The 24,370-nt window shown below is 55.8% G+C and overlaps 1 protein-coding gene across 15 annotated transcripts in view; it reads left to right on the top strand.

Moving 5' to 3' along the window:
* The window catches only part of ANKRD11 (ankyrin repeat domain 11), a 232,043-nt gene that overhangs the window by 191,754 nt on the left and 15,919 nt on the right, over positions 1-24,370 (top strand). For 10 of the 15 annotated variants that reach the window (XM_035281784.3, XM_078358000.1, XM_054248547.2 and 7 more), the window contains 5 exons: positions 10,684-10,854; positions 11,031-11,234; positions 12,757-12,899; positions 15,272-15,419; positions 15,812-22,437. In XM_035281784.3, coding sequence (XP_035137675.3) covers positions 10,684-10,854; positions 11,031-11,234; positions 12,757-12,899; positions 15,272-15,419; positions 15,812-22,437 — 7,292 coding nt within the window. Of the gene's footprint in view, positions 1-10,064; positions 10,184-10,683; positions 10,855-11,030; positions 11,235-12,756; positions 12,900-15,271; positions 15,420-15,811; positions 22,438-24,370 lie in introns of all 15 variants that reach the window. The other 5 variants (XM_078358005.1, XM_078358003.1, XM_078358004.1 and 2 more) reach the window with 2 other exon arrangements.

Raw genomic sequence — 24,370 nt, 5'->3', positions numbered from 1 at the left:
ACCACAAAGTGCAGAGGCTGTGCCAGGATGTGGGGTTGATATCAGATGGGGAAGTGGTCAAAGTGAGAGGAGCTCATGATACTGAGATAGTTGAAGAAGTGAGGATCTGTGCCCCAGCTTTTGTCGGCTCAGCCCAGGAGGCTTCAGCCTTTATGATTGTGTGGCTGCTGCAGGCCGGTTCTTCCCCAGCCCGGCCCTACTTGGGGTGCTCCCGGGATGTGCTCACAGTAGCCAGGTAGAGACTCCGCCAAGTCAAAAGCCAGCAGAGAGGGCTGGTTTTCCCAGACAGGAAGCGAGGGGGTGGTGCAGTGCCAGGTACATGGCCAGCACACTTGGGGACAGGAAGGCTGTAGGGACAGCAGCACAGGCCAGGGGACGGCGCCTCTTCCCAGCAGTGGACTGTTCCGAGGAAGTGCAGTGGGAGGCGTCGGGAAGCAAGTGGACAGAATGTGCGCACGGGTTGTGTGAGGACCTTAGCCCCCAGAAGGGAGGGCCTGGGCAGCTCCCCAGAGCTCTCGGCTGCTGTGTACTCTCGGGCTTTAGGCCTAGAGAAAGTCACTCCAGGCCTGAAAACCGTGTTTACTCTCTTTGGTCCCTGTGCTGGTTTCGGTGTAGAAGGCCGTCATGTTCATACGTAGCTGTTAGCTCTTTGCAGAGTGGCCATGTGGGAATTGGCTTCAGGCCTCTGAGGTGTCTCTGTGACGTCTCTGAAAGGGTTAATGAGACAAGCATCTGCACTTCTGCTTCCTGGGAGAGGGATCCGAACTGGGTAAGGTGGTGTTCCCAGGCCTACCTGGTACCCACCCCCTCTGGCTGGTCAGGTGTCTTTGTGGTGGCTATTTTGTCCTGGTGGAGAGAAGCTGTTGCCCAAGGCCCTGTTGTGCCATCAGAAGCCTCCAGGGTCTGTTGATGGGTGGCGCCTGCATGGTGCCAGCCCCACCGATCACTGAGGCCGCTCTCGCTCTCTGTAGGTCTTGGGGATATTTTCTGCCACAGCCAATAGCGCTCCTGGAATCGTGTGTTGAACACTACATCCTTTCTCTGTGAGGGTCAGGCCCGGGTGAGGACAGGTGGGGAGAATCCCTGTGAGGTAGCAAACCAGTAAAGAACCTTTTTTTTTTTTTTTTTTTTTTTTTTTTTTTTTTTTTTTGGAGACAGAGTCTCACTCTGTCACCCAGGCTGGAGTACAGTGGCGCTTTCTCGGCTCACCCCAACCTCTGCCTCCCAGGTTCAAGCAATTCTCCTGCCTCAGACTCCTGAGTAGCTGGAATTACAGGCTTGGGCCATCACGCCCAGCCAGAAAGACACAGGAAACATAGTATTTGTCCTCCTGTGTTTATGATCCTTGCAGGGCCAATTTAAATCACTTTCTGTGTATATGCTTTGTTCAACGTTGCAAAGCTTGATTTCCTAGGAAGATTGTTCCGATGTATGAATGTGGGGCGTTGCTTATCCTAGAAGCTTGCATTTTAACCAGGACCCTCTTAAGGTAGCCAGTCCCCTCCAGTGTGTTCAGCCCCACCCTGGGCCAGGAGGCGGGCTGCTGGGCACTGTGGCTCTCACACACTCTGTGCCCCTCTCCTTCCTCCAGAGGAGCAGTTCTTGCCCAGAAGCAAGTAGGATAGAGGGTGAAGTGCACACCTCAGCTGTGCCTGTCTGGTGGCCACAGCAGGGGTGAGAAGAGAAACACTGGTCAGAGTTAATTGACAAGTCATGGATAGGAGACTCCTCTCTGGTCCCCAGGAGTCAGGCCCCTCTGGAGGGGTGTGGGTGCTCCCGGGCATCCTTACCAGGTCCTCCTCCTGCAGTGTCCCTGCAGCACTCTGCTGAGCAGGCATGTCCAGTGCCCTTTGCCATGGTGGGAGGGTTGCAGTGTCACCACCGTGCCAGATACCTTGGCTGTGCCTGAGTGGGAGAGGCCGGCACACCTCCCTCAGAGACCATATTTCCTTGGGGGTGGCTCCCACCTCCGAGGCGCAGGGTGGAGTCAGCCCTGCCTGTGGTCCAGTCCTGTGGAGGTATGGCCTCTGCAGTGCCTAGTCAGGGCCAGGGGCAGCCTGCCAAGATCAGCATGGTTCTGTCTTATTGTGAATCAGAGCCCAGTTTAAAGCAGTCCCTGAGGTTATACATTTCTGTGGTCCCGGCACAGCCACGTGGAGTCTGTGGCTGACCAAGTAGATACAAGTGTGTGACAGAATCACCTCTGCGCCTTCCAGAGTGCTGGGCAAGAGCCCGTCCCAGGACCAGCCTCTGTTAGGGCTGAGGGTGCAGCAAGGACTGGGAAGGCACCTGCCATATCCTGGCCCTGAGACAGCCCTGCCCACCCAGCCCTCATAGACCGGCCTGCCCTGGGACTTTGATCCCCTCTGGCCTGCCCTGCTCTGCTGCCATATCTGCCCAGGCTCTCTCATATCTGCTTTTGAAGTCTGTCTTCTACCGATTCAATGGTGGTCTCAGTTTAAAAAGCCTTATCACTGAAAGCATTCATATTAAATTATATGGTATCTGGGATTTGCTTCAAATTATACTATTTTGTCTATTTTTTATATGTGTAATTGTTCCTAAAACTTAAAAAATCTACAAGTAGCCAGGCACCGTGTGGCTCACACCCTCACAGCACTTTGGCAGCAGGATTTGAGAGCAAGAGGTCGAGGCTACAGTGAGCCGTGATTGTGCCACTGTACTCCAACCTGGGCAGCAGAACGAGACCCTGTCCTTAAAAAATAAAATAGATAAAAATAAATAGCGAATGTTTTTGCGGTTGCTGTGCATCATTGCCTGGCCTCCCTGGGGTTCTGGGGAGCTTCCTGCCCTGCTGTTCCTCCTGCGCCTTCATCTGTGACTCTGAGTCTCACTTCTCCCTGCCTAGGACCGCCGGGGTCTTGCTTGTCCTGGGGCAGCCACGAGGGAGCCCTCGTCAGGAGCGCCGTGGGCTGAAGCTGCCTGCCCTCTGCATGTGGATGTTTCTTTGGAAGAAGGGGAACAATTATGATTTTCTTACTTTGCTTTGGCCTGTGAATAACCCCCTTTTCTCTGGTGCCTGGGTGTGCACTCTGATGGGCACATGGCCATCCTTCAGCGTTAGGTGGGTGGCATATTCAGTCTTTCCCAACGTCATGTTTGCTCCTGGTGCTTCAGAGGTGGCTGCTCTGATGTTTCCTGCTCCCCCATTCCTCAAGGGAAGTGGCAGGCTTAGCCACTGCTGTCTGTGGGACTTCTCGGAACTGTGAATGCCAGACCTTGCCCAGTGCTAGAGGCGAAGAGTGTGTGAAGCTGAAGAGGCTTCTCCTACACGCTCAGCTGCAGTGGACCTGGGCGAGCAGAGAGAGCGAGTGCACCAGGGCCCAGGCTGTGCATGCAGGCAGGGCAGGGGACTGGAGAGCATGGCGCCCCTGGGAGCCTCTGGCCAGGAAGGGCGTGTGCACTGCAGTGTGCTGGGGACCAGTGGTCTCAGCTCGTGTCTTGCTGAAGGTCCAAGACACTCACCTGTGTGGGGATGTTAGCAAACACAGTGGGAAGCCCTCATACACTGTTTCTTCCCTCCCCGGACGGACGTAGCAGGGCCAGCAGGGAATGGTCAGCCCGAGGCCAGGCCCCTCCCCTTTCGCGTTCCTCTCAGGCAGGCCAGAGCCACGGTGACTACCATGTCATCTCCTTCCCCAGAATCCCCAGCATACTCTTCCTCCCCTCCTGGCTGCACGGGGCCTGGCTGCTGACCCTCTGCCACCTTCTGAGTCTCAGGAAAGCAGGGCCAGCCTCTAAATAGAGAGGACTTCATTCCTGGCCACTGGGCACTGGCATGCCAGCAGCCCGCAGACAGGCAGAGTAGGGCTGCAGTGAAGGCCATGGTGGTCGAGATGAGGGTGGTAGCCAGGTCTCATTGGCACCGTGAGGATTCTGGGGTTACCCTAAGAGCCGCATTCAGGCACTCATCAAAAAGCCCATCAAAATAAAATATTTTCAGATGATGAAGAACTGCATGATTGGTCTCTGGTCCTGCTGTTTCTCAACCATTTTTCCTCTCTGGTCGGAAGCAGGTCCTCATACAAAGGGAAGCTTGGACTGGCAAAGGAAAGTTTCTTGCTGTTTAAAATTCTGTATTCCCCAGGCTGCAGCAAAGGCCTCCCTGACACCCTCAGAAGTGCACTTGGGCCGGCAGCCAGGCCCATGCTGTCAGCACAACAGAGGCAAGCTGGGTCCACAAGCCCACCCTAGGCCGGGCGATTTGCTCAGAGGACCCCAGGACTGGGAGCCAGTGTGTGCACAGCAGGTGGGCGCAGGGGCCATGTCCTGCCTCCTGGCTCCATGCTGTGGGACTTTGAGCCCATTTTTCAGCCTTCCTGTGCCCCTCAAGAGAGGAGCCCCCCACCCCCAGCCCTGTGCTCATACCTCCCACACACTGGGCCAGGCAGGCCTGTGCCCTGCAGGAGGGACAGACACAACTCATGCCTCGGCGCAGGTTTGGACTTGGTCTTGGTTATTTTAAGATACTCAGTACGCTTTGTGAGTGGAAAGGAGGCCAGGGTGGGAAGCTGTTCTGTTTGGTTGTCATCTGAGCCCTCTTGCGGGCATTGCTTCCTTCCTTCCTGCTTTCCTGTTCACTGTGGTGACAGCTGATGCTGGTGAAACCAACATTGGGCTTGGGCCCTCCTCCTTCCCACCCTTGCCACATGACCCTGTTTGCCTCCGCAAGCTTCCTATATGGAATGGAACTGGCCCTGCTGTCGCCCTCAGCCGAGATGGGAAGGCATGGGGATGGTGCAGACAAGGGCTGGACACACAGCCTCACCTCTGTGAGACCCCTTCACATACCCTGCAGAAGAAGCTGAAGCTGAAAGGCATAAGAGATGACTGTAGCCCCTGTTGGAGAGGGAGGGCTGACGTCACACAGCAGACAGGTATAGGCCCTGTCTTTCTTTGAGTGGTCAATGATGATAATTGACAGAGAAACCTGGAAGTTGGAAGGAGAAGCCAGTCTCACCACAGGGGGGCCCATACTGCTCAACGGTGGCCCTGCCAGCTTCTCTTGTTGGCCCAGGACAGGCTGTTTGGAGCTTCTGTCTTGCTGGCCTGAGGAGGGTGCACTGTCATTTGGAGTTGTGCGAGTATTGAGCTCAGTGCTTAGGTAGGAACTCTGGTGATCTGGCCCACCCGCCCCGTGTAGACAGGCTGTGATTTAGACTTCTCAGCCAGAAGTGCTGTATTTCATGGCTTCGAACACCAGGACTAGGCCACATGTTTGGTTTGGACGGCATGTTTTGAGAGCAAGTGAATCAGAAGCTGTGAGCATCAGCCATGCTCCTTGGTGCCTCACCCCTGTGAGGCTGGCAGCAAAGCTGCGCCTGGCCCTGCCGGTCAGTACAAGAGCTGTAACATTGCCCGTGAACTTTCTGTTGTTTCAAGATATCACCATGGAAACATCCATCCCTTTGTAAAGTAGAATCAAGAGTGTACTGACATCTTAGAATTTTATGGTGGGATGTAGGAATCACATTTTCCTATGCGAAGTGTGTCTGCTAAAAACTCTTGCTGGAAAATCCTAGAAATTAGGGGGGCAAAGTGATTGCTGCAGAAGGCTTCTGTTTAGATGAGTAGCCGAGGCCTCCCAGCTCCATCCTTGGGGCTCTTTGAGGGTCTCTGTATTGGAGCCCAGCCTCAGGCCTCCCAGGGAGGCAGAGGAAAGGGCTCTAGGCCCAGACCCCACAGAAAGCTTGTCCCTTTAAGAGTGGACACCTTGGGCTATCAGGGAAGACACTCTTCCCCCAGCTAAGAGGGGATAGGTGCTGAGGAGGAATGAAGGGCTTTGAGAGGTCACGCCAGAGACTTCTGACCCAGTCCTGCCCTCTGGTGGGGCTGGCATTTGGATATGTGCTGTTCTATGCTGCTGGCATTTGGGTTTGTGCTGTTTTATGCTGCTGAAAGTGTCCCAGACTGCCTGAGGCCCCCACCACAGCGAAAGCAAGCCCTCTCCTGGCTCTCAGAGTGCAGATAGATGAAGAGCCTGGTGGGAATTACAGACCTTGAGGAAGAAAGCTGTCCTGAGAGAGTCAGCAGGGGTCAGCCCAGAGACCTCACATGCTGGGATGGTTAAATGCAGGTATCCATCAGTAGAGTGCAGTGAGAGCATTGAAAACTGTCAATTATCACACAGATATTTCTAAAGTACCAGTGGAGTATCTGGAAATGAATACTATACTCACTGAAATTTAAAACGCAGTGAGCAGATTATGTAGCTTATTAGATACAACATAAGAAAGTATTGGTGAATTGGAAGTTCTAACAAAAGAAATTGCCTGGAGTGGGGCACAGAAAGAAAATGCTGGATGTGGTAGCTCCCGCCTGTAATCGCAGCACTTTGGGAGGCTGAGGTGGGTGGATCACCTGCGGTGATGAAGTTGAGAGCTGGCTGGCCAATGTGATGAAACCCTGGCTCTACTGAAGGTACAAAAATTAGCCTGGTATGGTGGTGCATGCCTGTAGCTCCAGCTGCTCAGGAGGCTGAGGCAGGAGAAGCGGGTGTACCCAGGAGGCGGAGGTTGTGGGCGACAGCAAGACTCCCTTCTCAAAAAAAAAGAGAGAGAAAGAGAAAATGAGACGGGGAGCTATGGAGGAGAGAATGTGGCCGAGCTGCAGAAAGAGCAGGGGCAGGGAGATGGCAGCTCCAGAGGGTTTTTCAAGGTTTATAAGGACACAGTTATACGCGGGAGAAAGAACAATAATTACACATTTAAATATGACTCTGATGAGACGTTTTCGGAACAGCAAAGGGAAGATGTTAAAAGCAGCCAGATGTGGTGGTACACACGCCCGTGGTCGCAGCTACTCCGGAGACTACAGTGGGGAGGGTTGCTTGAATCTGGGAGGCCGAATCTGTGGTGAGCTGAGATTGCCCCACTGCACTCCATCTGTGGCTGCAGAGCAAGACCTTGTCTCAAAAGGCAGCCAGATAGAGAAGATGTTCCTTGCAGGGCACCCTCAGGCGAGTTACAGCCCCCCATCCCACCTGCACAGAGCACCCCCACGGAGGTCACATCCCCCCATCCCACCTGCACAGAGCACCCCCATGGAGGTCACATCCCCCCATCCCACCTGCACAGAGCACCCCCACGGAGGTCACATCCCCCCATCCCACCTGCACAGAGCACCCCCATGGAGGTCACATCCCCCCATCCCACCTGCACAGAGCACCCCAGGGGACATGCTGGTGGTCCCTAGAGGTAGCTCCAGGTGCTCTCACTCTCTTCTTACCTGCAGACAGCACCCCACACCCGCTGTGCTGCACTGTGGAGGGGCAGGGAGCAGGTTTTGCATCCTCTCCTCTCAGAGGGCCCTTTCTCAGGGGCGCACAGCCCTGGGTTGGCCCAGGCCGGGGGAGGAGGGCAGGCAGGCAGGCAGTGCGTGTCTCCTCTGTGGAACCTGCTTCTGTGGCACCTGAGGGTGCAGGTGCCTTCAGTGTTTGTGCACGTCAGTGACCCACTCAGCTGCTCTCAGACCATGGCGTTGCTGGGCCGGAATGGAGAGCAGACATTGTCAAGCCACGGGCTGTGGTACACAGGGGTCTCTCTCCAAGGGTAGGGTTTCTGTGGTGCGTTCCCTCTACCCCAGAGGCCACTAGAGTGGGCATTGTCTCAGGCCTGACAGACATGCGGGTTTGCTGGGCTCCGGAGCATGCGTGGGGTTTGGTGCGTGTTGTGGGCCTGTTGGATGCTTATGGCTCCAGGTGCTTGCCTCACAGTGGAGAAATTAGCATCCTGGGAGATCTGATTTCATATTGGACTTTTTTGTGTTCAGATAAGTAAAATGTCCTGTTTTGGGACTGGGGGAGCTGGGTGAAAAGTTGCTGCTTCCCGGGAGTGAGCTCTTCCTAAGTTTGGGGCAGAGTGAGGTCCCTGTGGTGGCTCCAGGCCACCATACGTAATTCACCAGGAGGCTGGCGGCACCTGCCATGTGAATTCCTGGGAGCCATGTAAAGCTGTCCTGGCCGTGTGAACTCAGTGTTTCTTCACCAAAGCTCAGAGCAGAAGCAGAGAGGAGGCCTGGTGGGGAGAGGGAGGGATGTGGCCTGGACCCTGAGGGATGAGGATCAGGCCCTGGAGCCCACCCAGGAAGTCACTGCGGGCACTGAGTCCTGCCCAGTCTGGATATGGATGCCTGCTACACGGGAGACGGCAGGCCTGGGGCTTGCAGCCACCTTGCAGGAGTGGGACAAGTTGTGTTTGCCACAGAAAGCAGCTCTTTGCTGCCCATGGATCGGCGGTGCAGTGTGGGTTCCTGGCCTGCCAGTCTAAAGGCTGACTTCTAAGGAATGCCTCTGCCTCTGCCTGTTCACCTGACACATGCCTCTTAGGATCCTTTGATAACTTAAGAACGTGGACACATCTGGCCTTTGGGATCTGAACATACTACTGCCCAAACCCTGCACCACCTCCTTCCTGTGTCCACCCCGTGTCCACACACAGCACAGAGTGGGGCTGGCCCACTTGCTTTTGATTCTGATGGTGTGCAGGGGAGTGAGGAGATGCCATGTACTCCCCGGCGTCTCCTGTGCTGTGTGAACCTTGCTGAAGTCTGTGTGTCTCGGGGATTCTGCTTTCCTCATGTTCTCAGCAGGCTTCATGTCGCTAAAACAGTAACTCCCCTGCTCTGGGTGATGGAGGGGGCAGGCCTTTGAATGTGTGTGGCTAGGTCGTGGAGGTGAGGGCCCTGCAGTGGTTCTCAGCTTCTTGTCCAGGCGACCGTGGGCCCCCATCCCGGAGAGAGGAGGACTTGAGGACTTTGGGTGGGGGGCTGGGGTCCCAGAGCACAGGGTTTCTCCAGCACCTTTGCTGCCTCTTTCCTAGAGGGAGGCAGCACACGCCCGCTTCTCTTGCTGTTTAGACATGGCTGTGGGAAGCAGCCTGGGGAGAGCCTGCCGGCGGGCAGCATAGAAAGTGCAGGGAAGGCATGGGGCGCGCACAGAGACCCACGGCCAAGCGGGTAAGCTTGGGTACAACCCAAGCTCACCACTAAGGTGTGGATACGCCAGTGGGCTGGGACTCGTGGCCAGTGGCAGGGCTGCCTCCCCACCATTGTGTTTGCCAGATTATATGAGGGGCTGGCACCAGAGCCCAAGTGCTTTCTCAGATCTGTGCATTGAGGACCTTTTGAAAGCTAGCTGGTGGTGGTGATGGCAGCCTACAGTACTTGGGGTTTTGCCCATGAGAGTGACGTGGGTCAATGTGTCTAGTTGGTCCACAGAACACACAAATCCACATTCTCAGCATGCCACAGACCTAATTCTTAAGAAGGGAGTGTAAAATAACCGTTTAAAGAATTAGGGTGGGTGGACAGTGTCTTAGGAAAACGACGGACACATCAGTGGGCACATTCACAGGCCTTTGGTGGTGAAAAGCAAGGGAGTTGCGCCCTGGAAACTGAGCCAAGACCAGTTAAGATCCTTCTGTGTTGCAGTGACCATGCAGGTGTGGGATCCATTGTTATAGATGTCACCTACTTCTCTAGGGTTAGACACCAGCTGAGGGAGAAGTTAAGTCCTTGAAGAGAGAGGCTTCTTGGATGTGCTGAATGGAAGGGAAGGGAGGTGCGTCAGAGGAGAGCTTTAGAGGGCCACATCTCCCTGGTGGCCTTTCTTCCCCATGTCAGGCCTCTGCAGAGCCCTACCTCTGGGCTGCATCTCTGCAGTTTGCACCCCATGACCTAGAACACCCCAGAACCCACAGGGCAGCTGGAGGAGCATTTCCATCCACAGGAGGTCACTGTCAGGCAGAGGAGGAGGCAGCTTCTAGAACACCCCAGAACCCACAGGGCAGCTGGAGGAGCATTTCCATCCACAGGAGGTCACTGTCAGGCAGAGGAGGAGGCAGCTTCTATGCCCCTGGCTCTCTGTGCTCAGGGCATCGTCTTCTCTTCCCCACCCTTGCCTCCTGCCTCTTTTAAAAGACACAGCACACGAGTTGTGTTAGAAGCTGGCCTAGCATTCTGTAACGGGTCAGATGAGTGCAGGGCGTCCTCGCTTGAGGAGGCTGAGGTGGAAGCAGCCGAGCTCTCACACCGTGTCTTGTTAGTGCTCTGTGTTGATGCCTTTAGATGCCTCCAGCCCAGTCCCTGTTGTGGTGCTGCAAGGCTGGTACGCTCCTCGAAGCACCATGCCATGAGATGGAGGTGCCTAGAAGCAAGAAGAAAGGTACAGTACTGACCGGTTGGCCTTGATTTACTGATATGTTTTAAACTGTGTCTGCCATTTATATCTGCACTGTTTGTTTGGAGGAGGGATGGGGAAGGTGGAATTTAATTACAGGCACGTGTATTTAACAGAGACCTGTCCTGTGTGAGCCAGGTCGCCGGTGCTAAGCTGTCCCACCGCATTCATGTGTGGCACGAGGTCTGGGGAGGCCCAGGAGAGGTGCCTGGAGTGAGTGAATGCTTGGTGGAGGTCCAGCCTTAGCAGACTTGAGGGACTGATAACTAGGTGTTTAAATGGTCTCACAGTCACTGCTGAGAGGTGAGGTGGGCGGCACCAACACTCCCAACGCCATTGTGCTCTCCTCACTCACAGGCCTTCCTTTCTGCTCTGTAAGGTGTCAGGTGGACGCAGGGGGCTCCGTAACGTTAGGGAAGGACCTGGGTTTGGGGGACACCATGGCATGAAATCTCTCCTCCCTCTCTCCCTCGCCCGCCTCACAGAGAAGCAGGGCCCTGAGCGGAAGAGGATTAAGAAGGAACCTGTCACCCGGAAGGCCGGGCTGCTGTTTGGCATGGGGCTATCTGGAATCCGAGCCGGCTACCCTCTCTCTGAGCGCCAGCAGGTGGCCCTTCTCATGCAGATGACAGCCGAGGAGTCTGCCAACAGCCCAGGTGAGCCCGGCCTGTGGGTGGTCCCTGGCACAGGGAAGGGGCTCCGCTTGGTCACAGCCCTGTGCGAAGGACAAGCCCTGTGCAGAGGGACCTCATGATGATGGCCTGGGCTTTTGAGGATTCGACAGAGCAGGGTACCCACAGTAATGCCCACCTGTCCCCTCCTTGGCCTGCAGTGGACACAACACCAAAGCACCCCTCCCAGTCTACAGTGTGTCAGAAGGGAACGCCCAACTCTGCCTCAAAAACCAAAGATAAAGTGAACAAGAGAAACGAGCGAGGAGAGACCCGCCTGCACCGAGCGGCCATCCGTGGGGATGCCCGGCGCATCAAGGAGCTCATCAGCGAGGGGGCGGATGTCAACGTCAAGGACTTCGCAGGTGGGCGCCCTGTGCCTGGCAGGGGCCCGAGGGCCCTGCTGGAGCCCTGAGCCTCCCATTGGGTCAGAGGGTTGTGCCCTCGTGGGGCGAGCCACACTCACTCCAGTGGGGTTTGCTGTTGCTGAGGAGAAACCACTGTCTCTTGGAAAGTATTTCACAGTAAACTTGTTTGCTCTTGGTTTTATTTTTAGACAGGGTCTCGCTCTGTCGCCCAGGCTGGAGTACAGTGGCGTGACCACAGCTCACTGAAGCTTTGAACTCTTGGGCTCAAGTCACGTTCCTACCTCAGCCTTCCAAGTGAATGCAGATACACGCCACCATGCCTGGCTAATTTTTTTATTTTTTGCGGAGATGGGGTCTTACTATGTTGCCCAGACTGGCTTGAACTCATGGCCTCAAGCCGTCCTCACATCTTGGCTTCACAAAGTACTGGGATTATAGTTGGGAGCTGGCCTATTTTTAAGAGGACTGAAGAATTTTAACTTTTAATCTGCTGTGTTCTCTTAAACTTCACTTCCAGTCCCCTGGAGGGGTCTGTCCCTGGTGTGTCTAGCAAGTGACTGTGTTTCCCAGCAGAGGGCACCTCTGAGCCGGGAGCCCCAGGCTCGGTCCACACCCTGAACTCTCCTCACTTCACAGGGCTGGTCCTCAGGCTTGTCTGGGCCTGGGACAGAACTGAGCGAGCCTCCCCAGACCCAGGGGCTGTATTTTTTTTTTAAGGGTCCCAGGATTAGAGGTTAATCTTGTGTTTCTTTACATAAAATACCCACATCAAACCTGGGTGGTCCACATACCCCAGGACTGCCTGTCCACAGTGTGAGGAGAACAGTCTGTGTAGAATCCTTCTAGAGTTTCCCCACTGCCCTAGTTTAGAGCTATCTGACCCAAACCTCATTTAGCACCTTTTCTTTTCTTTTTCTAAAAGAAGCTTCTCTGGAGCACTGCCACTTGCTTCCGTGAGGCTGAGCTCTGTTTCCACGCTGTGTGCAGCCACACTGCCTGGTGGTGGGCTCCCAGCTCCCCAGGTAGAAGCTGCCTGCCCAGGTACCTTCAGCATGTAGCCTGAGCCTGGGTGCCCCTGGTGGAGCTCCTGCTGTATCAGCTCTTCAGTCTCCATCAGGCGCTCTTAGCCTCAGTTTCCCCATTTCCGACACAGTATTTCCCCTCCGTGTTCTGCAAAGACGCCTCTGCTTCCAGATCAGTAGGGATGAGGCTGTTTGCTACACCGTTTGTTCACTGACCTCCTGCCGTTTTAGGGTGATTATGCAGCTGAGCCCTGCCAGCTGTTAGTGTGTAGGGTTAACAAGCTACATATGGATTGTGCTCACAAGGGGTGCCACAGTCAGAGAATTTCAGGGTTCTCTGGGCTGGCACCTGCTCCCCTCAACTGCAGCGCTCAACAGTGCAGCTCCCCAGCTCGCTTGTCCCTTGTCTTTTAGCACATCCTCAGGGCGCTGTCTCCAGAGACAGGAGTGGCGTTACCGAGGATCACATAACGTACGTCCTGAGTGTCTGTTTCCAGGCTGGACGGCGCTGCACGAGGCCTGTAACCGCGGCTACTATGACGTCGCGAAGCAGCTGCTGGCTGCAGGTGCGGAGGTGAACACCAAGGGCCTGGATGACGACACGCCTTTGCACGATGCTGCCAACAACGGACACTACAAGGTTGGCATCTCCCCTCGGCCCTCCACACTGGCCTGGCCTGGCATCTGGGTGGTTCTGGGGCTCTGTCCCCACAGCTAGCCAGTTCCCTTGTGTGTGGCACCAGAAAGCAAGTTTTTGCCACCTCCCACCCTGAAGGCCGAGCTATGCCCTCTGTCTGCCTCCAGCTTTCCCATCCGGGGTCAGCACCTGGACGGCCTCTCACAGGTTTCGCAGCAAGCGCCATCTATGGAAAGGCTCATATCCACTAGCCGTTTAGGTCTGGTTGGATTTTAGCAGGTGAAGGATTCCACCTGCAGGAAGGAGGCCTGCAGGAGTTGCTGCTGGTCCCCGTCACCACTGTGGGGCTGTTAGACCTACAAGGCAGACCCACTCTCGTCTGGAATGAGGTAACACCAAGAGGTGTGGCCAGTGCATAGGACTTAGCCTCAAGATTTAGAAAGTGGCCATTGTGGCCGGCCCAGAAGCAGTGGGCCTGAGAGGTCTCAGCCTCTGTTGGGGGGCAAGAGAGGTCATGGGGTCCCTGATACCCCCATCCTGCTGGAAAGCAGGGGTGCTGCCTGGAGATGGGGCGGGTCTCACTGAAGTCATCCGCAGAGCTTCGTGGAGAGCCCCTGCTTACAGGCAGGACAGCAAGACCGGGTGCACATTGCCCTTGCCCGGCAGGCTCCTCTGCAGCAAGGCCCGCCTGGACATTGCCCTTGCCCGGCAGGCTCCCCTGCAGCAAGGCCCGCCTGGCCACTGTGGGAGGTCCTGGAGCCCGCAGCATCTTGGCCTTAAGGAGCACACTTGGGACACGGCTCGTTCCTGCAGGGTGGGGGGTGATTGAAGACTTTGAGACAAGCAGGGATCTCAGAACAGAGTCAGTGTTTGATGTTAAAACGTGACCATTAAACTTGTAGGTAAGATGATGAACAGCATTATGGTTCATTTTGTTTTTTATGGGCCCTTTCAGAGACATGAACTGGAGAAAGCTCTGTACTGTCTGGGTTCACTCAGCACTGCAGGGAAGGGCAGGCACGAGGGGAATGGTGGTGGTGGGTGAGGGGGCTGGGGCACCCAATGCATCTTCATACTTTTGTAATTACCGCTTTTAAACTTTTCATTATGAAAAACGTCAAAGACCCTGGAATTATGGCATGGTAGGCAGGATAATGGCCCCCAAGATGCCCGTGTTGTGACCGCCAGACCTTAATAGCGCGTGGCCTCATGTGGGGAAATCGCCCTAGTTCACCTGGCAGGCCCTGGGCAGCCCCATGGGCCCTTAAAGCTTGAGAGCCTTTCCTGCTGAGTCCGAGAGAGACCAGAAGCAGGAGAGGAGGGTAGAGCCCAAAGAGGGCCGGACCTGCGCTGCTGGCCTTAGAGGAGGGGCCGAGGAGTGTGGTGGCCCCTAGCAGCTGGGACTGGGGACCTCCAACCCAGCCCTGCAAGAACCTGAATTCTACCAGCAACCCCCATGATGGAGGAGAGGAAGGACCCAGCCCTGCCAGCACCTTGACCTCTGACCTCCAGAATTGTAAGCCTGAGGTTTTGTTGTAGTTAAAATAGAAAACTCACACACATAAGAACTCTGTGCCGATTAAACGGTGTCCTATACGAACTGGGAATGGATTCTGTGAGCGACGAGAGTCTGTATTAAACTTTATTACAGATTCTTTGAATGCTCTAGTCTCAGACTGGACTGAAGTTGGGTTAAATTTAATATTTGTACTTGAGTTCAGTGCGTTGCTACTCTGGGCATAGGAAATGCAGGTTGCTGGTGATAAGCAGCTGGACAGAGCTGTGGAAACGTCACCATGGCTGTTCCTGTCATTCGTGTGACCACCCTTACTCTTGTAAAATCAAGCAAGGGAGAGATTATTTTATTTTCTAATGTAAATGAAAATAAAGAATAAAGCAGCTTGCAGAAACTTGGTCTTTGTTTCCTCTATTCTGTCCCCACCCCCATAACACGCTTCTCCCTAACCTCTTGCCTGTGCCCTCCACGTCCACTCCGGCACCACTCTGCTGAGGAGCTCACTGTTGGCGGGAGGGGAGAGCCTTCGTGAGAAGATTGCTGGGAAGTCCTCTACTCACAGCAAAGGAGAAACGGTGGAAAATGCAAAGGAGGCAGAGCCTTTCCGAAGGAGAGTACAGGAGGGGTGCGGGAGCCCTGGCGGCCACAGCCCTTCTCGCAGAGGAGCCACAGCCTCGCCCGCCGCGCCCGGAGCCTCGCCAGGCAGTCCCTGTGCGCTCGGCTCCCACAGCCTTGGACCGTGAGGGGCTGCTCTCGGGTCGGACCCTGGGGCTCTTGGAAGGGGCTGCAGTGTTGTACAGAGCAGTAGAGGAGCTGTGCGTCTCCAGCAGGCCCTGATGCAGGTGTTACTGTCTTGTAGGTGGTGAAGCTGCTCCTGCGGTATGGAGGGAACCCGCAGCAGAGCAACAGGAAAGGCGAGACGCCGCTGAAAGTGGCCAGCTCTCCCACGATGGTGAACCTTCTGTTAGGCAAAGGCACTTACACCTCCAGCGAGGAGAGCTCGACGGGTAAGTCACGGCTACCTGAGCTGCCTGTTCTTTTATGCAGGGAAGGTAGGAGCTGCTGCCCTGTGGTGTGTGCGGTGCTGCCCCTCACATCAGCTCCTCCTTGGATGCTGGGGGTTTACAGGAGCTTCTGGACTGCGGGAGACCCCGCCCAGGCATGTCACTGCCGAGAAGCCTGCAGTCTTGCTTCTAAGATGCCAGCCCTGTCTGTGAGCTGAGTTCTGTCTGGTTTCCTGCTGCCCGTGGCTGGTTTCCATTGAGTCAAGCAAAGTGCCTCTGCAGAGGCTGGGTGGGAGCCTTACCCCAGGGCACATCTGCAGAGCCTCTCTCCTCTGCCGTTAGGGGAAGAGCTCTTTTGAGCCTGCCTGTGACCTCTCCCTTCCTGCCTCCAACAGAGAGCTCAGAAGAGGAAGACGCCCCCTCCTTCGCACCTTCCAGTTCAGTTGACGGCAACAACACGGACTCTGAGTTCGAAAAAGGCCTCAAGCACAAGGCCAAGAACCCAGAGCCACAGAAGGCCGCGGCCCCCGTCAAGGACGAGTATGAGTTTGACGAAGACGATGAGCAGGACAGGGTTCCTCCGGTGGACGACAAGCACCTGTTGAAAAAGGACTACAGGAGAGAAGCGAAGCCCAGGAGCTTCATCTCTATACCCAAAATGGAGGCTAAAAGTTACACTAAAAACAACACGATTGCACCAAAGAAAGCGCCCCATCGCATCCTGTCCGACACGTCGGACGAGGAGGACACCAGTGTCAGCGCGGGCACAGCGGAGAAGCTGAGACTTTCGGCACATACGCTCTTGCCTGGCAGTAAGATGCGAGAGCCTTCTAATGCCAAGCAGCAGAAGGAGAAGAACAAAGTGAAAAAGAAGCGAAAGAAAGAAACAAAAGGCAGAGAGGTTCGCTTTGGAAAGAGGAGCGACAAGTTCTGTTCCTCAGAGTCGGAGAGCGAATCCTCTGAGAGCGGGGAGGACGACAGGGACTCCGTGGGGAGCTCCAGCTGCCTCAAGGGGTCCCCGCTGGTGCTGAAGGACCCCTCCCTGTTCAGCTCCCTCTCCGCCTCTTCCACCTCGTCTCACGGGAGCTCTGCCGCCCAGAAGCAGAACCCCAACCACACAGACCAGCACACCAAGCACTGGCGGACAGACAATTGGAAAACCATTTCTTCCCCAGCTTGGTCAGAGGTCAGTTCTTTATCAGACTCCACAAGGACGAGACTGACAAGCGAGTCTGATTACTCCTCTGAGGGCTCCAGTGTGGAGTCGCTGAAGCCAGTGAGGAAGAAGCAGGAGCACAGGAAGCGGGGTGGGCTGCAGGGCTGCCCATTGGAGAAGAAAAGCCCCTTCCTCTCCAGCGCGGAGGGTGTGGTCCCCAAGCTGGACAAGGAGGGGAAAGTTGTCAAAAAACATAAAACAAAACACAAACACAAAAACAAGGAGAAAGGACAGTGTTCCATCAGCCAAGAGCTGAAACTGAAAAGTCTCACTTACGAGTATGAGGACTCCAAGCAGAAGTCAGATAAGGCTATACTCTTGGAGAATGATATTTCCAGCGAAAGTAAGTTAAAAGTGTTAAAGCATGATCGAGACCACTTTAAAAAAGAAGAGAAACTTAGCAAAATGAAATCGGAAGAAAAAGAATGGCTCTTTAAAGATGAGATCATGAAGGTCTCCAAAGATGAAAAATCACTGAAGAGAATCAAAGACATGAGCAAAGACATTGGCAGGTCTTTCAGAGAGGAGAAGGACCGTTCGAATAAAGCAGAAAAGGAGAAATCTCTGAAGGAAAAGTCTCCGAAGGAAGAAAAACTGAGACTATACAAAGAGGAGAGAAAGAAGAAGTCAAAGGACCGGCCCTCAAAATTAGAGAAAAAGAATGATTTAAAAGAGGACAAAATGTCAAAAGAGAAGGAGAAGGCTTTCAAAGAAGATAAAGAAAAACTCAAGAAAGAAAAGGTTTATCGGGAAGATTCTGCTTTTGACGAATATTGTAACAAAAATCAGTTTCTGGAGAATGAAGACACCAAATTTAGCCTATCCGATGATCAGCGAGATCGGTGGTTTTCTGACTTGTCCGACTCATCCTTTGATTTCAAAGGGGAGGACAGCTGGGACTCGCCAGTGACAGACTACAGGGACATGAAGAGCGACTCTGTGGCCAAGCTGATCCTGGAAACTGTGAAGGAGGACAGCAAGGAGAGGAAGCGAGACAGCAGGGCCCGGGAGAAACGAGACTGCAGAGAGCCCTTCTTCCGAAAGAAGGACAGGGACTACTTGGATAAAAACTCTGAGAAGAGGAAAGACCAGATGGAAAAGCATAAAAGTGTCCCCGGCTACCTTTCGGAAAAGGACAAGAAGAGGAGAGAGTCTGCAGACGCCGGGCGGGACAGGAAGGACGCCCTCGAGAGCTGCAAGGAGCGCAGGGAAGGCAGGGCCAGGCCTGAGGAGGCGCATCGGGAGGAGCTGAAGGAGTGCAGCTGCGAGAGCGCCTTCAAGGACAAGTCTGACTGTGACTTTGGGAAGGGCCTGGAGCCGTGGGAACGGCACCACCCTGCGCGAGAGAAGGAGAAGAAGGACGGCCTTGATAAGGAGAGGAAGGAGAAAACCAAACCAGAAAAATACAAAGAGAAGTCCAGTGACAAGGACAAAAGTGAGAAGTCGATGCTCGAAAAATGTCAGAAGGACAAAGAATTCGATAAATGTTTTAAAGAGAAAAAAGATACCAAGGAAAAACATAAAGACACACATGGCAAAGACAAAGAAAGAAAAACGTCTCTGGACCAAGGGAAAGAGAAGAAAGAGAAGGCTTTCCCTGGAATTCTCTCAGAAGACTTCTCTGAAAAAAAAGACGACAAGAAAGGCAAGGAGAAGAGCTGGTACATCGCTGACATATTCACAGACGAGAGTGAGGACGACAGAGATGACTGCATGGGGGGCGGGTTCAAGATGGGAGAGGCCGGCGACCTGCAGAGGGTGGACAGCCTCCAGGAGAAGGAGGAAGGGCGGGAGAACTACGCCGCCGACAGACACAGGAAGTCCTCCTCTGACAAGCAGCACCCCGAGAGGCAGAAGGACAAGGAGCCCAAAGACAAGAGAAAGGACAGAGGGGCTGCCGACGGAGGGAGAGACAAAAAAGAGAAAGTCTTTGAAAAGCACAAGGAGAAGAAGGATAAAGAGTCCACAGAAAAGTACAAGGACAGGAAGGACAGAGCTTCAGTGGACTCCATGCAAGACAAGAAAAATAAACAGAAGCTCCCAGAGAAGGCCGAAAAGAAACACTCTGGTGAAGACAAGGCTAAAAGCAAACACAAAGAGAAGTCGGACAAGGAACATTCCAAGGAGAGGAAGTCCTCGAGAAGCACCGACATGGAAAAAAGCCTGCTTGAAAAGTTGGAAGAAGAAGCGCTCCATGAGTACAGAGAAGACTCCAATGACAAAATCAGTGAGGTCTCCTCTGACAGCTTCACGGACCGAGGGCAGGAGCCGGGGCTGACTGCCTTTCTGGAGGTCTCTTTCACAGAGCCACCCATGGAGGACAAGGCCCGGGAGAGTGCCTGCCTCCCAGAGAAGCTGAAAGAGAAGGAGAGACACAGACACTCCTCATCCTCATCCAAGAAGAGCCACGACCGAGAGAGGGCCAAGAAAGAAAAGGCCGAGAAGAAGGAGAAGGGCGACGATTCCAAGGAGGGCGGCAGCAGGAAGGACTCCGGCCAGTATGAAAAGGACTTCCTGGAGGCGGACACTTACGGAGTTTGTTACAGCATGAAAGCCGACATCGAAGAGGAGCTAGATAAAACCATTGAATTGTTTTCTACCGAAAAGAGAGAGAAAAACGATTCTGAGAGAGAACCTTCCAAGAAAATAGAAAAGGAACTAAAGCCTTACGGCTCTAGCACCATCAGCATCCTAAAAGAGAAGAGGAGGAGGGAGAAACACCGGGAGAAATGGAGAGACGAGAAGGAGAGGCACCGGGACAGGCATGCAGATGGGCTCCTGCGCCATCACAGGGACGAGGTGCTGCGCCATCACAGGGACGAACAGAAGCCCGCCACCAGGGACAAGGACAGCCCTCCCCGCACGCTGAAAGACAAGTCTAGGGACGAGGGCTCGAGGCTCAGCGACGCCAAACTGAAGGAGAAATTCAAGGACAGTGCAGAGAAAGAAAAGGGCGACTCAGTGAAAATGAGCAATGGGAATGATAAGGTAGCGCCAGCCAAAGACCAAGGCAAGAAAGAAGCCAGGCCCAGGGAAAAGCTCCTGGGGGACGGCGACCTGATGATGACCAGCTTCGAGAGGATGCTCTCCCAGAAGGACCTGGAGATCGAGGAGCGGCACAAGCGCCACAAGGAGAGGATGAAGCAGATGGAGAAGCTGAGGCACCGGTCTGGAGACCCCAAGCTCAAGGAGAAGGCGAAGCTGGTGGACGATGGGCGGAAGAAGGGTCTGGACGTTCCCGCCAAGAAACCATCAGGGCCAGACCCTCCGTTTAAAGACAGAAAGCTCAAGGAGTCCACTCCTCTTCCACCTGCCGCCGAAAATAAGCTGCATCTGGGATCAGGGGCAGACTCCAAAGACTGGCTCTCAGGGCCACACATGAAGGAGGCCCTGCCCGCGTCCCCCAGGCCTGACCAGAGCCGGCCCACTGGCGTGCCCACCCCGACGTCGGTGCTCTCCTGCCCCAGCTACGAGGAGGTGATGCACACGCCCAGGACCCCGTCATGCAGCGCCGACGACTACGCAGACCTTGTGCTCGACTGCGCTGACTCCCAGCACTCCACGCCTGTGCCCACCGCTCCCGCCAGCGCCTGCTCCCCCTCCTTTTTCGACAGGTTCTCTGTGGCATCAAGTGGGCTTTCAGAAAACGCCAGCCAGGCCCCGGCCCGGCCTCTCTCCACAAACTTGTACCGCTCGGTCTCTGTTGATATTAGGAGGACCCCAGAGGAGGAATTCAGCGTTGGCGACAAGCTCTTCAGGCAGCAGAGCGTTCCTGCCGCCTCCAGCTACGACTCTCCTGTGCCGCACTCGATGGAAGACAGGGTGCCCCTGCCTCCTGTTCCCACGGAGAAGTTTGCCTGCTTGTCCCCAGGGTACTACTCCCCAGACTATGGCCTCCCCTCGCCCAAAGTTGATGCCCTGCACTGCCCGCCGGCTGCCATTGTCACCGTTACCCCGTCTCCAGAGGGCGTCTTCTCAAGTTTACAAGCAAAACCTGCCCCTTCACCCAGAGGGGAGCTGCTGGTTCCTTCTCTTGAAGGGGCCCTTCCCCCGGACCTGGACGCCACCGAGGACCAGCAGGCTACGGCCGCCATCATCCCCCCGGAGCCCAGTTACCTGGAGCCGCTGGACGAGGGTCCCTTCAGTGCCGTCATCACTGAGGAGCCTGTGGAGTGGGCCCATCCCACTGAGCAGGGCCTTGCTTCCAGCCTGATTGGGAGCGCCTCTGAAAACTCTGTCAGCTGGCCCGTGGGCTCGGACCTCCTGCTCAAGTCTCCGCAGAGATTCCCCGAGTCCCCTAAACATTTCTGCCCTGCGGACTCCCTCCACTCTGCTGCCCCCGGGCCCTTCAGCGCCTCAGAGGCGCCATACCCTGCCCCTCCTGCCTCCCCTGCCCCGTATACTCTGCCTGTCACCGACCCAGGACTGGAGGATGTCAAAGACGGGGTGGAAGCCATTCCGGCTGCCATCTCCACCTCAGAGGCGGCTCCTTACACCTCTCCCTCCGGGCTGGAGTCCTTCTTCAGCAACTGCAAGTCACTTCCGGAAGCTCCACTGGACGTGGCCCCTGAGCCTGCATGTGTCACTACTGTGGCTCAGGTGGAGGCTCTTGGGCCCCTGGAAAATAGTTTCCTGGACAGCAGCCACAGCCTGTCTGCCCTTGGCCAGGTGGAGCCGGTGCCCTGGGCAGATGCCTTCACCGGCCCCGAGGACGACCTGGACCTGGGGCCCTTCTCACTGCCAGAGCTTCCATTGCAGACGAAAGACGTCCCAGATGTTGAAACAGAACCCACAGAAGAAAGTCTTGCTCCTTCAGAAAAGATCCCTCCAGGGGCCCCTGTGGTTGTAAACGGTGGGGACGTTGCCACCTTGGTGGCTGAGGAACCACCAGCATTGCCTCCAGACCAGGCCTCCACCCGGCTCCCCACAGAACAGGAGCCTGAGCCCACAGAGGAGCCAAAGCTGGACGTGGTTCTCGAAGCTACGGTGGAGGCAGAGACGGTGCCCGAAGAGAGGGCCCCTGGGGATCTGGACTCCAGCACGGAGCCCCCACCCATTCCCCCTGAACAGCACCACCCACTGGGGAGTGGAGACCAGGGGGCTGAGACCGAAGGCCCCCCTGCTGCATCCCTCTGTACCCCTGATGGCCCCCCCACGGACGCTGTGGCACAAGCCCAGGCCACAGACAGTGCTGGTCCCCAGGACAACGCTGAGGCCTCCCGTGCTGCTGCCCCAGCCGAAGGCGCTCCCGGTAGCATCCAGCCAGAAGCCACAGAACCAGAACCAAAACCCACGGCCGAAGCCCCTAAGGCCCCCAGAGTGGAGGAGATCCCTCAGCGCATGACCAGGAACCGGGCACAGATGCTCGCAAACCAGAGTAAGCAGGGCACACCCCCCTCTGAGAAGGACTGTGCCCCTGCCCCCGCCCCAGCCACCAGGGCCAAGGCCCGCAGCTCCGAGGAGGATGACGCTCAGGCCCAGCATCCACGCAAACGCCGCTTCCAGCGCTCCACCCAGCAGCTGCAGCAGCAGCTGAACACGTCCACGCAGCAGACTCGGGAGGTGATCCAGCAGACGCTGGCCGCCATCGTGGATGCCATCAAGCTGGACGCCATTGAGCCCTACCACAGTGACAGGGCCAACCCCTACTTTGAATACCTGCAGATCAGGAAGAAGATCGAGGAGAAGCGCAAGATCCTGTGCTGCATCACACCGCAGGCACCCCAGTGCTACGCCGAGTACGTCACCTACACGGGCTCCTACCTCCTGGATGGCAAGCCGCTTAGCAAGCTCCACATCCCTGTGGTGAGTGCGGGGCCTGGGGAGCCACTGTCTTCTCTCTCTGGAATGAGTTCCTCGAGTCCTTTACGTCCTGCTCCCGGCCCTTGACCTCTCGAGCAGAAGGCAAAGGCCGGAAGCTACACAGCTGTTCTGCAGACCTGAGGCCCTTCCTCCAGCCGGCTCTGTGCCAGGCCTTGGTCTCCTGATGCGTCCTCACCCTGGGTGCACCGCAGTACCACTCATGTCGGGCTTTCCCTTCACGCCGCTCACCGTCCCCTCTCCGGTCCCCCTCCACCAGGATGGCCTCAGCAGAGCCACAGCCTCTTGTCTTTAGCCCCCACCCCCCTTCTCCCCTTGGACCCTTGTGGGTTTCCCTCAGCGCCCACACCTGCACGTTGGGTCCTTTCCCCCACCTCCCTGGGCCTCTAGAACAGCAGACGCTGCAGCTCCCTCTGGGCAGGGTGGTCTTAACCTCTGTAGTCTCAAGCGAAACGTCTCTGAACCACCCCCACTCCCTCAGCCCCTTGTGTTCCATCTGGACCCAAACAAATCCCTCTGAATGGGGCCCTGCTCTGAGCACTTTCCCACATTAGGCAGCCTCCCGTGTGCATCCTCTGCCCTGGGCTGCAGGGCCTGGCTGGCATCTCACCTCCTAGCCCACCAGGGCCTTTCCCAGCAGGCACGGGGATTCCTCGCTGTGGAGCCAGAGCTAACCCATCTCTGCTTGGTGACCGCCTGAGTTGCGCGAAGCCTCCCCTGCTCTCCTGCTCCCAGGTCCCCGGGGTCCATCCAGTCCCAGGGTGTGACATTCTCCTGGCCCTTTCTTGGAGTCCCCTCCCAGACCACGAGACTCCGTTCACACTGTGCCTGGCAGATTGTGTGGTTGATGGAGCCGTCTCACTGGAGTTTGTTGTGTTATGCCCAGAACAGGCTCTTGGTCACCAGCGGCCATTTCCTTCTGGGGATTCCTGGCCACTGAAACCTGCAGGTGGTGCAAGGCACAGTTGGGCCTGCCCCACGCATTGGCTCTGTGGGCCTGGGTCTTCTGAGAGCCCTCCCGGTGCTAGCCCCGACTCGGCTCAGCTACCCAGCATCCCTTGGAAGAGGACCATGGGGTCTGCTGAGCTTGCCCTGAGGGTGAGGCTGGGGTGAGGCTGCTGCCCGTCAGGGAGGCTGTGCAGGACCCCAGGATTGGGCGCCCGCAGGCCCCACCCTGGTGAGCTCTGAGCTCTCTGTTCTCTGGGAGCACAAGGGGCTCTGCACCCAGGGTGGTCCTTCTCCTGGAGCCCTGACCCTAGCCGTCCCCGAAGAGGCTCGTCCACAGGAGGTAGAGACTGCAGTTGGGTTGCGACATTCAGAAAAACCTGCCCTAGGGTCTGTCCTCAGTAAGACCTTTTGTACTTGTCTTTGCTGTTTTTTTCTTGTTTTAATGTATCAAAACAGTAGTCTGACTACTGTAGAAAATTTGGAAAATACAGGGGGGAAAAGCCACCAGAATCCTGCCCATCAGAGTAATCCTGGGAATGTTCTGTGCATCTCCCGCCTGGTCTTTTGAGTTCCCCCCAGACTTGGACCAAGGCAGGCAGAGGTGCCAGGTGCTCCAGGGGCGGCCAGAGGCCCACTGCACAGCCCCTGCTGCAGGTGGCAGCCCCAGGGCTGAGCCGGAGGAAGGGGCGGTACCGTTCCCACTGCAGGCTGTGTGTTAGAGTGCGCGTCGGTCCCACCTTGGAGGTGGCCCACAGAATCTCTGCCACAGACGGGCAGGTTGCATCTCAGCTGAAAACCCACACCCAGAACCCCCATTGGGGGGCTGGGCTTGTCAAGTCGGGGTAGATACGGTGGCAAACAGTGAGGTCTGTGAACTAGAGGCTTAGCTACGCTTTTTAATCATTAATTTTGAACTGATTTTACTTGGGCAGAAAAGTTCAAAGGCAGCAGAAATGGGTTTGGCCCCTGC

The sequence above is a fragment of the Callithrix jacchus genome, chromosome 20 (genome assembly GCF_049354715.1).
Source record: "Callithrix jacchus isolate 240 chromosome 20, calJac240_pri, whole genome shotgun sequence".
Lineage (NCBI taxonomy): Eukaryota > Metazoa > Chordata > Mammalia > Primates > Cebidae > Callithrix > Callithrix jacchus.
This window is presented reverse-complemented; position numbering and strand designations above follow the sequence as displayed.